General features: G+C 44.5%; 2 protein-coding genes across 4 annotated transcripts; both read left to right on the top strand.

The window, feature by feature from the left end:
• The first annotated feature begins 2,501 nt into the window (after positions 1–2,501).
• Positions 2,502–5,978, top strand: LOC118285844 (actin, alpha cardiac muscle). Its single transcript, XM_035609726.2, has 9 exons — positions 2,502–2,637; positions 3,724–3,874; positions 3,989–4,117; positions 4,316–4,426; positions 4,520–4,604; positions 4,912–5,073; positions 5,166–5,357; positions 5,456–5,637; positions 5,731–5,978. The coding sequence occupies exons 2-9, from the start codon at positions 3,746–3,748 to the stop codon at positions 5,872–5,874; spliced, it is 1,134 nt and encodes a 377-aa protein (XP_035465619.1). The 5' UTR covers positions 2,502–2,637; positions 3,724–3,745; the 3' UTR covers positions 5,875–5,978.
• A 551-nt stretch (positions 5,979–6,529) lies between these two features.
• arhgap11a (Rho GTPase activating protein 11A) lies at positions 6,530–13,751 on the top strand. Of its 3 annotated transcripts, none has more exons than XM_035610706.2 (12): positions 6,530–7,235; positions 8,412–8,479; positions 8,574–8,670; positions 8,767–9,023; positions 9,124–9,284; positions 9,376–9,516; positions 9,608–9,682; positions 10,061–10,234; positions 10,334–10,463; positions 10,676–10,784; positions 11,468–11,582; positions 11,691–13,751. In XM_035610706.2, the coding sequence occupies exons 1-12, from the start codon at positions 7,107–7,109 to the stop codon at positions 13,142–13,144; spliced, it is 2,910 nt and encodes a 969-aa protein (XP_035466599.1). In that variant the 5' UTR covers positions 6,530–7,106; the 3' UTR covers positions 13,145–13,751. The 3 variants fall into 3 exon arrangements, with proteins under 3 accessions (XP_035466599.1, XP_035466600.1, XP_035466601.1); XM_035610708.2 differs by having other exon boundaries at positions 6,541–6,670; XM_035610707.2 differs by lacking the exon at positions 9,608–9,682 and having other exon boundaries at positions 6,531–7,235.
• Positions 13,752–15,808: the final 2,057 nt, after the last annotated feature.

The following is a 15,808-nucleotide window of genomic DNA, read 5'->3' as shown; positions in this document are numbered from 1 at the left end:
CTTCAACATGAAAAAAAAAGTTCTTCAGGTAAAAGTGAATTTCAAATCAAAGCATATTTTGTGAGCTTTATGAAGTAACCGCGACTGTATGCAACTTCATGCCTTAAAACAAAGCATAGTTGCTTGTTTATCGATTATATGTCAGCATCAAGATACTGTCAATATCATGCAACAACTTCATGGAATGTGCAGGATTGCAATGGGTACAGCCTAGAATGAATAACTAATTTTTTGGCTATATATTAGTGTGCACAAATGGATCAAAGATGACACTGTTGTTTGCTGTAAGATTTAAAATGCAAGGCTGTATAGAGCAAGCACTAAAGGAAGTGCACCACCAAACAGGAAAAGAGGAGTGGAGCATGCAATGAATACGCCTTGTAATCTAACTTGTAAAAGGCTGTGGAAAAGTTCTCAAAACTCAACCTCAGTACAACTGCAAGTTAAATCACATGTGGTTAAACTGAGGAGCAAACATTGCAATACACGGTGTGTCAATATGCAACATCCCACAGAGGTTTCATTGAGCTTAGCAGGTTATGTGGACACTGCGGAGCTGTGGCTGAGGGAGAACGTCATAGGAACTCTATATACATCACAGGATGCTCACTCAGCCTTTATAGTACGTTACTATACTGTAACATGAATGACCAAACATATATATTGGTCATTTTATATTTTTGGTCATTTATTATTCTGCTTTGCTTTTGCTATATATCAAAGATAAATATTGGATTTAGGTGAACATTTAGGTGATTTTATAGGTGAACAATTTTTTAATAAAAAACAAGTTGGGAGGCTCAGAATCAAATAATTTTTAAAAAGAAAAGTTGAAATCCAAGCAGAAGAGAATAAGATGTCCTTTGGTTTTTAGTCCCTAGTGTAGTTCGAGCTCTAAAAACACTGGCTCATACATTTCCCACAATGCAACAAATAACATCTTTACTCTCTAGTTAATGTGACATCTTTTCAAATCTAGTTTGTGATCAGACTTCATATGAATCCATAGTCTTCATGCCTAAATCCATATAATCCTAATGACATCATCATCATCATTTTGTCAGACTTGGAAAACTCCTCCACAGACACTTTTGAATGGCATCTTTATCTACAAAGCTTCAGAGCGAACACAGTCTCTCACTGTCGCTTGGTAGAAAAGCTTGATCATGGCTCACACCCCTTATCAAAACAGCATTAATCAAGTCTATTAAAGTCTTATCTGAACAGCAAATAATTATGGTAACTACTTTAGCTGCATCCAGCTTCTATCTGTGGAGATAGAGAGGAAATATAGCTATAAATAGGAGGTGCTGGTATCTGGTGAGGCAGTGTGAAGCAGATGAATGTTCTCAAATACCTTCAGCTATAACTTCACATTTATACATATACTGCTCCTCTACAAATGAGTCATTCTTCCTTACCTGAAGGTCTGAACCAATGCATTGATTTGATCATTATAAAACATGACCAGTATTCCCTGAGATCTAACCATATATGCTATTTTCACAGGGAATTATGTCGCATAACAAATAATATGTCAAACTCTTGTATCATTCCTGCAAAGATGAGAGTGTTACCTCATAAGGTACAGTGTACATTGAGCAATGTATACACTTAAGTGGGTGGTACAAATATGGAGTTCCTCTTTGCAAACTTGCAGCTCATGAACCCCAGTGGCTGCGCAATAATGACTCTGCTGCTCACCATAACCCTACAAGGAGACAGCCTGGCCAATCAGGACGTAGCGGCACCGACAGGCCACTCAGACAGCCAGATCAGACACAGAGCCCAGCAGGCATTACCATCAGCTGTTCCACACTTTGAGGAGGCTCAGCTCACATACCAGCAGCATAGTTTGCAGACATATTCCATGTTTTCATCTCCTTAACAAGACACCAGTGATGCTGCCCTGACTTGGTCATCATAGAGGGCCTCATGGGTGGTTATGAGTGTCGTGAAAACTCTTAACTATGACATATGTGTCCCCGCCTGGTGGAGGGTCATATTGGGTATCAGAGGAACAGAATTTACAGCATTTTAACCCCATTGTTGCATGATATTGACAGTATCTTGTTTCAGACATATAATCGATAAACAAGCAAGTATGCTTTGTTTTAAGGCATGAAGTTAGATACTGTAGCAGTTACTTCCTAAAGCTCACAAAATATGCTTTAATCTCAAATATTGCACATTACTATTTATGATCCTTTCCAAAAGTATATTAATGTTACTTTTTTCAATATTAAACAATACAATAAAAACTGAATAAAGAAGAATGAAGACAGATGCCTGTATGATAGGACCCCCCCCCCCACACACACACAAACACACTTCCTTGTATGTTGACACCTACCCATAATATCCCATCACATTATTTTCTGAACTTTCATTATTATTCGCTGCCAATATTCCATTAGAATATGTCAGTCTAGTGACTTCATTGTACAGAAGTGCCATCCATGTACGTAAAACACATTTCCTCTGGCTTGTTGATTTTTGCTAGAAGCTCTTATTTGGACTTGTGTGAACCCCTGGCCCCGCCCCTGGTCCCTAGACCCAGTCTGGGTCTTATTTAAGGGGCTCTCCTCATCCTCAGCCCTCGTCCCAGTGGAAGCATCCGTCTACCAGTGCACCTTGGTGAGTACGTTTCACTGTTTCATTGTTTCACTGTGTTTGTCCGTTTCATTTGTGCGATCAGTTCCGTGGAGTTCATTGGTTGTACTTTGAGCTGACGATACTCTGATGAGTTACCTGATGACGTGACCTCAGCTAACTAATGGTTTTGTGGACTTTTAACTCCTCCCTGAACTTGTTACAGTAAGTGTGGTTAAAACTGGAGTTAGTGGTTATGCTGGCTTTTTTACCATGGTGTTGTTGAAATAAACACTGTAATTATTAGATTATGTAGTTTTGTGTGGTGAGAAAATACACTCCAATGTATGTAAAGTTTCTGTGGAAGAGCATAGACGGATCTATATACATCTCAAACGTATTATAACAGTGCCCAGGAGCTGGGGAGAAGTTGGCCACATTCACTTACGCTCCAATGAATGAAGTTAATGGGAAGCTGGAGACGCTCCAGCCGCGTAGTAAAACAAAAGTGTCACAGTGTGCCGACAGATGGGAGCTGGCCTGGCTCTCAGACAACCTCTCTCAGACCTGAAATAGCTAGAGATCCATGTTTGAGTTGTTTCACCCTTTTAAGCACAGTGGGGGGGTGCTGAGCTTAAAATAGATTGCAGGTCTCTCTCTCTCTCTCTTTCTGTTATTCCCCTTTTTGGTGCTACCTCAGCAGCTCTGAGATGTCCCGGGAACAATCATGGCTGTGAGATATGGTATCAGTGGTTGTACAACAAGGTTAGGACCAAAATAGCACCCAAATGCATGTCCAATAAGCTCACTATAGATAACAGCCTTCGAGGTGGGCCGTGTTAGCGTTTCAAAGCAGTGCTGGCAGGCCTTCAAAGGCACTGAGGATTACAGCTAATTTTGTTAATCATTTGAGTGATTGGCTGATTATGTCACTAACTTTTTCTCGATATATAACAGGTGCAGTCACATCACCAGACGGTGATAAAGTGTCTGTGACTGTTCAATTATAACAGGCCTTCGTGCTATGTGTTCTATGGTGGGCAGTTTAGACAGCTGCTCCTGCCCCTATCACCCAGCATAAACCTTCTCTCCTTGTGTTTTTTCACCACCCCCTCATCCATCAAATTGTAGACCACCCCAGTAAAGCCTTATCATGTGTGACGACGATGAGACCACCGCCCTTGTGTGCGACAACGGCTCTGGCTTGGTCAAGGCTGGATTTGCCGGAGATGACGCTCCCCGTGCTGTCTTCCCTTCCATTGTTGGAAGGCCCCGCCACCAGGTACGCTTCATTCTGCCCCACGTCACAGCCCACAAAATCTTATTTTGGATTATTATAACACAAGAAAAAGTAGCCTTCTTATAACCTATGTTGCCCTCATGCTTCCTCCCTCAGGGTGTGATGGTGGGTATGGGTCAGAAGGACAGCTATGTAGGTGATGAGGCCCAGAGCAAGAGGGGTATCCTGACCCTCAAGTACCCCATCGAGCATGGCATCATCACCAACTGGGATGATATGGAGAAGGTGTGTGTTGACAGTGTGACTCATTTACAACATTCATGGCAGCTGAACCGCCACATTCACGAGAATTCACAGCCACCACTCATAAAGGCGGCCTTATTTTTAGCTTTGACACTTCATTTAATGACCTAGTTGTTATTTACTCAGTCGAGACTACCGTCAGTTCCAGTCCTGACATCAGCTCTTGTTGTGTTTTGTCAGATCTGGCACCACACCTTTTACAATGAGCTGCGTGTGGCCCCCGAGGAACACCCCACCCTGCTCACTGAGGCCCCCTTGAACCCCAAAGCCAACAGGGAGAAGATGACCCAGGTACATCAGAGTCACTACTCTTTGCTCCGTTTTCACAAATTTGTCCTCAAGTTAAAACAAAACTTTGACACTCTTCCTGCGTGTTTCTTGCAGATCATGTTTGAGACCTTCAACGTTCCTGCCATGTACGTGGCCATCCAGGCTGTACTGTCCCTGTATGCCTCTGGTCGTACCACCGGTCAGTGCACTGCAGCTTTTTCCCACTTGTACTTAACTTCCTCTGTGATCAGTTATGCTACAATAAGAAGAAATTTAAATTTGTGCTAATATAAGAGGAATGTCATCTGGGTAGATTCCTATCGTATTGTGAAGGGCGGGTCAGTTAATCCCTCTCCGTCAGGGCATATACCCAGTGATATCAGCAACATTATATAGTTTATGATGTGAGACATAGTTGAAGAGGGCAGGCTTGTGTTGGCTGCTAATCCTCACCTATGCAGGCATGCTTAGCTGACTAACTCTGGTCCTTTTCCTGCTTGCTAAAGGTATTGTGCTGGACTCTGGTGATGGTGTGACCCACAATGTCCCCATCTATGAGGGTTATGCTCTGCCACACGCCATCATGCGTCTGGATCTGGCCGGTCGTGACCTGACCGACTACCTGATGAAGATCCTGACTGAGCGTGGCTACTCCTTTGTCACAACCGGTAGGTCTATGTCACCATGGTAATTAGGTTTAACGTGTATATGAGAGGTGGACATGAGTTGTTTCTCAACATGTGAACACTCTGCCCCTTAGCTGAGCGTGAGATTGTGCGTGACATCAAGGAGAAGCTGTGCTACGTGGCTCTTGACTTTGAGAATGAGATGGCCACCGCTGCCTCCTCTTCCTCCCTGGAAAAGAGCTATGAGCTGCCCGATGGTCAGGTCATCACCATTGGTAACGAGCGTTTCCGTTGCCCAGAGACCCTCTTCCAGCCTTCTTTCATTGGTGAGTCACTGCTTACATTAGTTTTTTACTATTGTAAGCACATGCAACATTTTTTACCTCTGCGACAAAGCTCAAATATTTTGATCTGCCTCTATCAGGTATGGAGTCTGCTGGTATCCATGAGACCGCTTACAACAGCATCATGAAATGTGACATTGACATCCGTAAGGACCTGTACGCCAACAATGTGCTGTCGGGTGGTACCACCATGTACCCTGGTATTGCTGACCGTATGCAGAAGGAGATTACAGCCCTGGCCCCAAGCACAATGAAGATCAAGGTGAGATAAACCACAAATTACTACTAGTCATGAAGTGAATTGACTAAGTGAATGAAGACAATGAAGCTCACATGATGTTCATTACCTGCCTAGATCATTGCTCCACCTGAGAGGAAGTACTCTGTCTGGATCGGCGGCTCCATCCTGGCTTCCCTGTCCACCTTCCAGCAGATGTGGATCAGCAAGCAGGAGTACGACGAGGCCGGCCCCTCCATTGTCCACAGGAAATGCTTCTAAACACACAACCAACCTCCTTTTGTCCATGCATTTTTACGTTGTTGTCACCTGTATATATAAATGTGTATATCCTATTGTAATAAAGATAAGCCCTTATGAGAATATCTCTTGTAGCCTATACAGTTATTGTGAATTAAACAAACGTTGACACGTGCAGGCGAAATTTGAGTTATTATTAGAAAATACATATGCGATAACTCACATATTCCATGAGGATGTTTACTAATTGAAATTGAAAAAAACTTTATTTAAGTTAACCCACATAATCTTCTTGAAGCCAGGACAGAGGAACTTTTAGTTTTGTGCAGAAAACAGTATCGTTACCAGTGTTTTGCTTCAGAGTATTAGGTTACAAGCCATCATAATAATTAATTTGTTGGTGCACAAAAAACGATTCAAAGGGTCGCGTCTGTTCCATGGTTTTATAACATGCTCGTGAAACGTGTAGTACAGTTGTATAATTTCTGCGCTTTCCATGTTAAAGATGCGATTAGTTCCCCTTACAGAGTCGACCGGTTTACACGAAGCGTCCACTTTAAAGCTCATCAACAGAAACCGCCCCCGCCCAGCGAGGCTGCACTGGTTTATAAAACACACGCCCTGGCTAATGTTTTTCACTTCCAGCCAATCAGAGCGCAGAGCGCAGGGAGCGCCGCTGTTTGAATGCTGTGCGGAAACAGGGAAGCAGTCAGACAGCCTCGCAACCGTTTTGACGACTGAGCCGCAGCATAATGCGGTTAGCTAGCTAAGTTTCTGGGCTTTGGTGTGTTTCACGCGTTACCACGTTTGATGACAGGTAAACGGCAAGTTTAAGTCGTGTTTCGTCGACAAGCTGTTTTGTTTTTCCACCGGCCGTAAGCTCATGAATGTGCCTTGCTAACATAGCTGGCTAACGTTAGCTAGCTAACTGCGTAGCAGCCGAAGCGTGCCGATAGCTACTCCATAATGTGACGCTGTTCAGGTCGCTAACTTTAACTCTGTCGTCGTCACTCTTGTGGTCGTGGTTGGCGGACCGCCGTGGACACCGAGCGTCGCGTGAACAGGTACGAAACACGAGAGCGAGGATGAGTTGGCGTCGGAGGTTCTGAAGAAATAAAGTGACGCGATAAAGTTAGCGAGGCTCCGGTCGCGACGCAGCCGACACCACCGCGGGTGTCAGTGACAGAAGAGAGAGAGCGGATCGTCATCGGTCAGCTAAGTTGATCTGAAAGTAACGAGGTGGGGGCAAAAAAATGAAAGTTGTGGAGAGAAACGTGATGCGCCTGGTGGCCGTGCAGCACCTCCGAGCAGCCTACGGCATCAAGACAAAGAACTGGAACAAAAACAAAGCGGCCAGCTGCAAGTCGACAGCCAGCAACTCGGTGAGTATCGAGAGGAGCCCGTCGCCACCGTGCAGCACGATGTACTAGCTTCTTGTTTGCACTGAACGCGTGTGATTTGTGACATTGCTGGCCCCGGCGATTTGTTAGTTAATGTCAGGGGGCCGACCGACACCAGACTCAAGCCTCGGACGTGACTGTTGTTAGTCCGTTCAATCGAATTAGCATACAAGCGAAAGCACGTCTCCGCGGACGAGAGCCATCTGTTGTGCTGCTGTTGGCACCACGTCAGTCCCTCGGCACAGTTCTTCACCAGCCACAGGGAGACAAGTCTGACGAGACAACACACAGGGACACGCCTGTCGTAGGTGCGCTCCTGCGGTTTAACGTCCTATGCGGGATTTTTCAAGCAGCTCATTTGAAAACGACCACTGAATGCACCCTTTCTTCTTGTGCACTGCCCCCTGTGATTGGTCCACAGGAGTCACGGGGTGAGCTCCAAGAGACTTTGTGACTTTTCAAATCAACATTGAACTTCTACCCCCCCCCCCCCCCCCCTTGACTCAGTCTGTGAAGAAACCCGGAACTTGAATGAAGTAATTCTGCTATGATTAAAAAACCCAAAACACTGGGGTAGATTCAGATCACTGAGGTCAGGAGGCGACTAGGGCTGCAACTAACATTAATCATTTTCACAATTGATTGATCTGTCGATCATTTTCTCGACAAATCTATTCGTTGTTTGCTCCATGAAATGTTGAACCTCAACATGATGTTTTGTTTTGTCCACACACCAAAGATATTTCGTTTACTGTCACAGAGGAGCAAAGAAACCAGAAAATACTCACATTTTAGAAGCAGAAATCAGAGAATTTTGACCTCTCTTTTTTTCATACAATCTACTATAACCGATTCATGGATTGTCAAAATAGTTGGCGATTAATTTGTAATCGATTTACTAATGATTCATCAATTAACTGCTGCAGCGCTAGAGGCAACATGAAGTGGCTGTTTCAGCTTCGTTGATGTTCTCGTAACCATGGGCATGTTTGGCGGTCGGCCATCACACTGATCAGAGGTAGTAGAAATGAAATTCTCTCAGGGCACAGAGAAATCTCCTGCTGTTATTATATATATAAAGTTAAGCGACCCTGTTTAAAATTTTAAATTGAGCATGACTGATGTCTTATTTTTCACGTTGTTTGACTGTTTCCCCAGACCAAGGTTTTTGGGGTGTCCCTGGAGAGCTTACCATACTACAATATGGAAAGTGGGAGCGTGCCAAGGTTTGTATTCACGCCTCTGTACTCGTACTTGCCGACGAGTTGATTCTTGTCCCCACTCTGAACAATTTATACTGACATTCCTTTGCCTTCGTAGCTTTCTGGTCGATGCATGCATGAAACTAATGGCACATGTCGACACGGAGGGGCTGTTCAGAAAATCAGGCTCTGTCGTCCGTCTGAAAGCACTCAGGGTGAGTGATGGCTTTTAGTTGACCTTGCTTTCACTTGAGGGGCCCTTGACCCTGGGAACCTCCTTAACACAACAGAGCCATTTTCCGTTTGTCCAGGCTAAACTGGATGCGGGCGAGGAGTGTCTGTCCACTGCGCTTCCCTGTGACGTGGCCGGTCTGGTCAAGCAGTTCTTCAGGGAGCTGCCGGAGCCCTTGCTCCCAACGGAGCTGCAGGAGGCCTTCCTCAAGGCCCAGCAGCTCTCCGCCGCGGAGGACAGGACCTCCGCCACCACGCTGCTGTCCTGTGTACTTCCCGACAGAAACCTCGGTGTCCTGCGTCACTTTTTCGACTTCCTTCACAATGTGTCTCAGAGGTGCCACAAATGCATTTAGTTTGATCACTTTGTTGTTACATATAACACATTTGTTATGTTTTTATATTTACATTTTTTCTTTTTCCTTGATCAACCACAGGAGTGCAGAGAACAAGATGGACAGCAGTAACCTCTCTGTGATATTGGCTCCCAATCTCCTTCACTCAGGAGACACTGAGAAGATGAATGCCAACACCGAGAAGCGTCTCAAGCTCCAGGCGGCCGTAGTGCAGTGCTTCATAGAGAACGCCACCAGCTTCGGTAAACAAACCATCTCCCCTGCTACTTTCTCCGCATGTCGGTCCAAGCCGTGTCTTTGAAACACTTCAATGTCTCTGTTTGTTTGTGACAGGCGTGTTGCCGCAGTTTCTTCAGGCGAAGGTTCCAGCCATGATGGGCTGTGAGCAGGGGATTCTGTCCCCTACTCACGACGAACACGAGGAGCTGGAATTAAACTCAGGAATGAAAAAGAGGCACAGACGCAGCTTCGGAGGTAAGTCTACGTGATCAGAGATTTATTCACCTGGTGAAAGTTATAATATGCAACCTCCTTCCCCTGAGACAAGGTTTGTCTCACATTTCAGATTTGGTCAATGGTGCTCTGAATAAGATAAAAACTAATAGAACACCCACACATGCCAGCCAGTCAGACAGTCTCGGTATGTACAGAACTGTGATCAGAGGAGAAAAATCTGCTGCTTGTCATGTGGCATGATGATTGAGATTTCCTTTTAAAACTACAAGCTTCCTGTTGTTCAAACTTTTCGCCACACAATCAAGCTTCTAGAATGCATAAATTGATATCGCTTTAACAGCTGCCCGAATAATGAATTAAATTTTATTCCAATCATGCTCGTCTGTCAGCTCCGCTCTGTCTGCCTGTCTGACATTTGCACGAATCTTCTTATTTCTCTCAGTACTCTGGCTCCGCATCATCTCTGCGATGTTTTCAAATGTAAAAGAACACATCCAACACCTTTGAAGACATTAGACATTTTCTTTGTGATTTATCCTATTTTATTTTATTTCTTTGCCAGTCTTTTCCTCTGCAACTCCTGTGATTGCAACACCGACATCCAAGCGAAAACTTCCTCTGGAATCTGGTCACTCGTTTGGATTCTCAAACAAGAAGCGTAGATCAGTCAAAAAGAGCCTCGGGATAGATCTACTCCCTAACCCACTGTTCAGCGGAGTTTCCACTCCGGGATCAGGTACTGATGAGGGATTGATCAAACGGGCACCAACTCTTCTGTCGTGCGTTCTTGCTTGTGATCAAGTTCACATGTTTTTTCCTCGTATGTATTTTCTAGCTTTCAGTGCCTCTGGGGTCCTGGACTCTTCCCAGAACGCCCCGTCCCCCTCAGGGAGGTCCAGAAGGCAGTCGGTCACCTCGACAAGGAGGAAGAGCCGACGACTTAGCAACAGACATGCTATCAATAGGTAACGCACTTTCTTTGTCTTTGAATTATCAGGCAAAATGTACAGTTTTTATTTGTCTCACTGGGAGAGTTCATATAAGATTTGATAATAGAAATGACTCTGATGATGCAGTGTTCAAGAAAATAGTTAAAAGAGAGCGGACTTGTGCCTAAAAGCAAATGGGTCTTCTTGACCGATCTTATTGATATTTTGAATTCGTGTCCCCTTTTCAGAGTTGAGTCCGGAAGGGCCGGCTGCTTTTCACCTAAAGCCGGCAAGAAAGAAGCACCTCGCAAGTCCCTGCGCTTGCGTTTCAGTCTGGGGAAGAGCAGCAAAGATGCTGTAAGTGTGGTCGCCCGATAGACTTCACATTCCACTTCTCCGGGTTCACGGTGAACGGTGTTAATAAAGTGCATTTTTTGCAATTAATTCTATTAAAAATGAAATGATGTTTGCACTTGAGGTGTGGTGTCGAAGTTAAGTGGTAAAGTAGCACTTTGTTATTATAAAACACTAACATTTACTTTTAGTAGATGACACATTTAAACTAACTATACATGATTTAAACTCAAATGTGTTTTATAAAAACCTTTGACACGTAATATTAAGTTGTGTTCCTACTTGTATGGTACGAATCCATGGCAGATTTCATACGTTGAGCACTCAGGTGAAAGAATATTATTATATATACTAAAGTATATAAAGAGGGGGGGAAATGTAACCTGTTTCAGGATCATTGGGTAAACTGTTAAAAGATTAATGTGCATAACTTTCTAATTCTCTACACTTAAATGTATATTCTTGACTTAATAAAAAGTTGTTGACCAACAAATCGGGTATCTTGTTTCTTCTGAGTGATTTTTATCATCCTCTGAAGAACTAACCACAATGATATAATTAACACATTAATGGGTTCATGTGAGGTAACATCTACGGGCTCCTTTTTAACAAAGTATTAATCTCAGGCCTAACCCTCCTTTAAGTTTCTTTCATCTTTCATCTCTCCTTCCATGCTGGTGATAAAGGGGTCTGAGTCCATTGGCTGGCGACTTGCCACCCAGGAGAGCACCACCGGTTTCCGTTTCACCAAAGAGACTGAGTTCAGTCCGTCGGTTCTGCCGAGAAAAACTGAATGCAAGAGTGAGTATCTGCCAGAGAAGTCAAAATTATTCCAACTTGAGAAGTCACAAAGTAAAAATGGAGCCTTGAGTTCTAATACCTGCCAATATCCCGATTTAATTTTCACAGGCACCAAGTACATCAGTAAGTCTGAAGACAACCTGCTGACCCCACAGTGTGACCCGAGTGCCAACCGGACCTTGTGGAGTGCAGTGACCCCCGTGGGAGCCCAGGTGTTCGGCGGAGGCTCTTTCTCAGATACGCCCATGAACGTGTGCCTGAAGAACACCTACGCCTCGGAGCCGGCCATCGTCACGTCCAAGCCTCCGGCCGCGAGCAGCATCCCCAAGAAGCTGTGTTGTGCCTCCAGCGCAGAGAGCCTCGACGGCGAGAGCCCCAGCACCGAACCTGCGAGCCGAACCGGTCCCCCCCTGCTGAAAATCGAGAAGGCCTTCACAGAGTCGGGCGGTGACCTCCGGGCCGTCGTACAGGACTCCCGCTGTTCCGCCGCAGCAAATGCGACAAATTCATCAGACAGCGTCCCAATGCCTCCACCAGAGACTCCTACAGTCAAACTTCTGGATACCGAGGCTTCCAGCTTCCCAGCCAAGCAGAGCTTTCTGGCTAACGAGCAGAACATTACCTTTGGGCAGTTTGAAATAGCTGCTCTGTCTCCGTTGCATATCGATAGTGTAGTATTTGAACCTGGTGTATACTGCAGTCCGGCATTTAAGGCTGATAAAGTAGTAGTCTGTAGTTCTAACAGCTCCATGGTGGGAGACTGTGAAAGTGAGGCCGAGCGAGCGAACTGCAGCAGGCTGATCGACGCGCTGGACATCCAGAGTCCCGCCCACTTCAAACTGGGCGTCGCCTCCGGGCTGCAGTCCACCCCGTACAAGCTGGGCCTTGAGCTCCGACACCAGCGCGGTACGCCTCCCAGAGCTGCTACTGCAGTCGGCACAGTACAAGAACAAGATGAATTTTCTGCAGAGATCGCCACCAAAGCCCCGAACCAACCACCGCTCTCACCACACAGCCTGGAGAGAGAGCAGCTCCGGGTGGCCGATCACATTCAACACTTCAACAAGCTCACCCTTTACTCTCCCCGGGGCGCCAAGGGCGGACAGTTGAGGTCGCCGCTCAAGTTCCAGCGCACCCCCGTGCGCCAGGCTGTCCGAAGGATCAACTCCCTCTTGGGAGAGAGCAGGAGGCCGACGAGAAGCAGCCTGGGCGGTCAAGTGGTGAAGGCGGTGAGCCTGGAGAGCGGCCTCTCCCCTCACCCACAGCCTCACCCGCCAGCGGGACGGGCCAACAGCGCGTGCCCCATGAAAAAACCACCCCCGGTCCCGCCCAGAAAGCCAAGAACCTTGGCCCGTAAACCCAGGCCCTGCGCTTTAGGCGACGTGACCAACCAGGTCCAACCAAAGAGCAGAGCGGACTCTTCTGTCTGCGAGGCGTCGGGGGCTCAGAAGCCCGTCGTTCAGCAGGTCGCAGAGAAAGAAATGAACCATTACAGGGGTTCGCCCAGGAACCCCCTGAACCAAGGACGACTGCTGTCTGCCACCAAGCCTGTCGATTTATAGTTCCTCCTTCTCTTTGTTGCCTTTTTTGTTTCCTCTCACTATGCAGGTCTCTGGTCAAACTACATGATGTTAAACATCCCAACTTATTCCATCCTTCAGGGTCTTAATTTATTTTTAGCAGCAGCACAGTAGGTGCCGTTTGTGTCAAGTTAGGGTCTTTATTGGGAGACGTACATACGCCTTATTTGTTTTACTCTAGTGAAACAAGTTTAGAAACTAAACAAGATTATATGATAAATAGCGTTGTAGTGTTTAGGCCGAATCATGTGACGTGTGATTGAGGGTATGGCTGGAAATATTTTTTGATCAATTTTTTATGCTTTTATTTATGCATTTTGTATCTAATCCTTAGTTAGATGTTTACTGAAGTTGAAGCTGTTTATTTTTTTTGAATTACAAATATTGTCTTAACTATTTTCCTCATGTACAGAGAAGAAAAAAGATGCACCTTTTCGTTGGATTTTGTTGAAAAGTAAAGAAAAAAGCCAAGCAGTATTGATTAAATCATCTGTCTATCACAACCTATTAATTTCAAAACCATCAAACAGTAAAAATGCTTTGTCATGTGAACCGCTTCAGACCAATAAAAAAATCAAAGGATATGTAACTTTCTGTGGTTTGGACTTGGTTCTTCAGTTTGGGGGGAAATGATTGGCGCTTTGGAGCCACAAGGGGGCGTCGGACTTTTACTTATCACACTGACGTGTTCAGTGAAACACTTGAAAAAATGAACATGGTGAACAATGTAGACGGACCTGTTGCAACTTTGCTCGGATGTCTCCGTCTGATCATTTCTTTCAACAATGTTCTGGTACATTGGTAAACTATTTGATTTGAATCTGCAGATTCCTTAATGAAACAAACGCATCTGCAGCCACAGTGTATATTCAAATCCAAGTCACTTGTAAAAAAAATAATATATATATATATATATACATACATACTTTTATTAAAGTCATTTTTTTTTTTATTAAAGAAGGCATTTTCTTTTCTTTAATTTCATAATGTTTTTTGAAGAGATTTCATTGAGACAGATTTATTCTCTGTGGCCCCCTGGGAGGCTCGCGTGCTTCTCATGATCGAAGTGGGACAACATTTCAAATTCAAATATTTTGCCTATTATCTTTCTGTCTATTAAAATCCCTGTCTCTGCAGCTCCTCGACATCAGTGCCGGTGACAGTGACACAGAGTGTCTGTCCAGACGTCCACGATGATGCAAAAAAGTTATGACCATCCTGAAACGGCACGGAATACTTTCATATTCATATTCATGTGAGTGAACACTTGGCTACAGGGGGAAAAAGTCCAGCGTCAGACAATGTTGGAGGCTGATGAGGATGAAGCCCTTGATGTTTGGGGTAAATATTCTACTGAGCCAACTCTGGAGTTTTACTTTTGCCACACTGTTCCAACAATTCCTTTTTTTTTAAATATATTCCATCACCTCTGTCTAACATGGCAGTCTTTTTAGAACAGGCGTACAAAGCGTGACGAATGCTTTATATATGCTTAATAACTCATTTAATAATGTTTTCATAAATCTGCCACAAGCCATTAAACCATTCGTTTTCTAGTCGCCAGGTTGTGGAAACTCCCTTTAGCTGCTTATTCATCCTCCTTCAACAACTATCTTATATTCTTTTTATTAGTATAATTATTAGTATTATTTTTCAAAGATAATCCAGAGTCAAGTGATCATCACTATAAAGTAGACACTCTAAAAACCTATGAATATCTGGACCACATTTGGCCTAATTAACAATTTAAGTGCAACAATTTATCAATGCATCACAACAAAACGGAGGCATCATCCAGAGGGACTTTTCACAACCTGGCAACCCCCAAAAAATGAGTCTTTATTAATGGTTTAAAACTTATTTGATAACACCCATCACCAAAAATAGACTTGGCAATTGTATCATAATTGACTATCTATATAAAAAAGGTGCCTATTAGAAGGTGGTGTCAATATTTTTCTTTCAACAATTTCACCATGGGGTTTATTAAAGATATTGACTTTGACCATCGCGATAACTCGTCGACATGTGAGAGACGCGTCCAGGTAAACCTCTGGGAGTGTGCACACTGTTTTCAAATCTAATGGAGCAACGATAACACATGTCTAAAATATACTGCTGGAATCCATCCCCATTCTTGTTCTTGGCGGCAAATTGTGTCCATATTTATTCATTGTGCAAACAAAAGTCTATTTTTATCAGACTTCATCTGCGATGCGTCTCCGGGCCTCCTCACCACGGCCGTAGCGTTTCAGACGACGGAACGAGATGCAGCAGTTTCGGAGAAACAGGCTGTGACTCATTTCTTAAATAATAATAATTTAAAAAAAAAGTTGTGTGACCATAACAGCCAATAACCGATGGCTCGGTAATGTCCCTGGCACCGACTCTGCGGACCGTAATGAGTTTACTCCGACTGTCTGCGCTGAGGATCCACACGTGTGCCGCGAAGGTTCATGCCCAGATGAAATGCGTCAGTCCATATTTTTGTTGCTGGAGAAACGCCCCAATCTGGTTTTACATTTCGTACATAAATTGCATGCCATCATCATGCTCAATGTGACAACTCAACTCTTTCAGTGTGCGCACAAACGTTCAGGCCTGCAGTGCGCGCTCGGCTCGCCCCCTCTTCCTCCTCCTCCTCCT

Source organism: Scophthalmus maximus, chromosome 15, assembly GCF_022379125.1.
Source record: "Scophthalmus maximus strain ysfricsl-2021 chromosome 15, ASM2237912v1, whole genome shotgun sequence".
Lineage (NCBI taxonomy): Eukaryota > Metazoa > Chordata > Actinopteri > Pleuronectiformes > Scophthalmidae > Scophthalmus > Scophthalmus maximus.
The sequence above is the reverse complement of the archived record's forward strand: the minus strand, read 5'-3'. Positions and strand labels throughout refer to the sequence as shown.

What these genes read in the sequence shown, in the direction of transcription:
- LOC118285844 (XM_035609726.2), top strand. Translation starts at nt 3,746, where the DNA reads ATGTGTGACGACGATGAGACCACCGCCCTTGTGTGCGACAACGGCTCT. An exon ending in TTGGAAGGCCCCGCCACCAG is followed by an intron (nt 3,875 to 3,988) that starts GTACGCTTCATT and finishes TTCCTCCCTCAG; the next exon opens with GGTGTGATGGTGGGTATGGG. An exon ending in CAAGCACAATGAAGATCAAG is followed by an intron (nt 5,638 to 5,730) that starts GTGAGATAAACC and finishes TTACCTGCCTAG; the next exon opens with ATCATTGCTCCACCTGAGAG.
- arhgap11a (XM_035610706.2), top strand. Translation starts at nt 7,107, where the DNA reads ATGAAAGTTGTGGAGAGAAACGTGATGCGCCTGGTGGCCGTGCAGCAC. An exon ending in AGTTTCCACTCCGGGATCAG is followed by an intron (nt 10,235 to 10,333) that starts GTACTGATGAGG and finishes TGTATTTTCTAG; the next exon opens with CTTTCAGTGCCTCTGGGGTC. An exon ending in GAGAAAAACTGAATGCAAGA is followed by an intron (nt 11,583 to 11,690) that starts GTGAGTATCTGC and finishes TAATTTTCACAG; the next exon opens with GCACCAAGTACATCAGTAAG.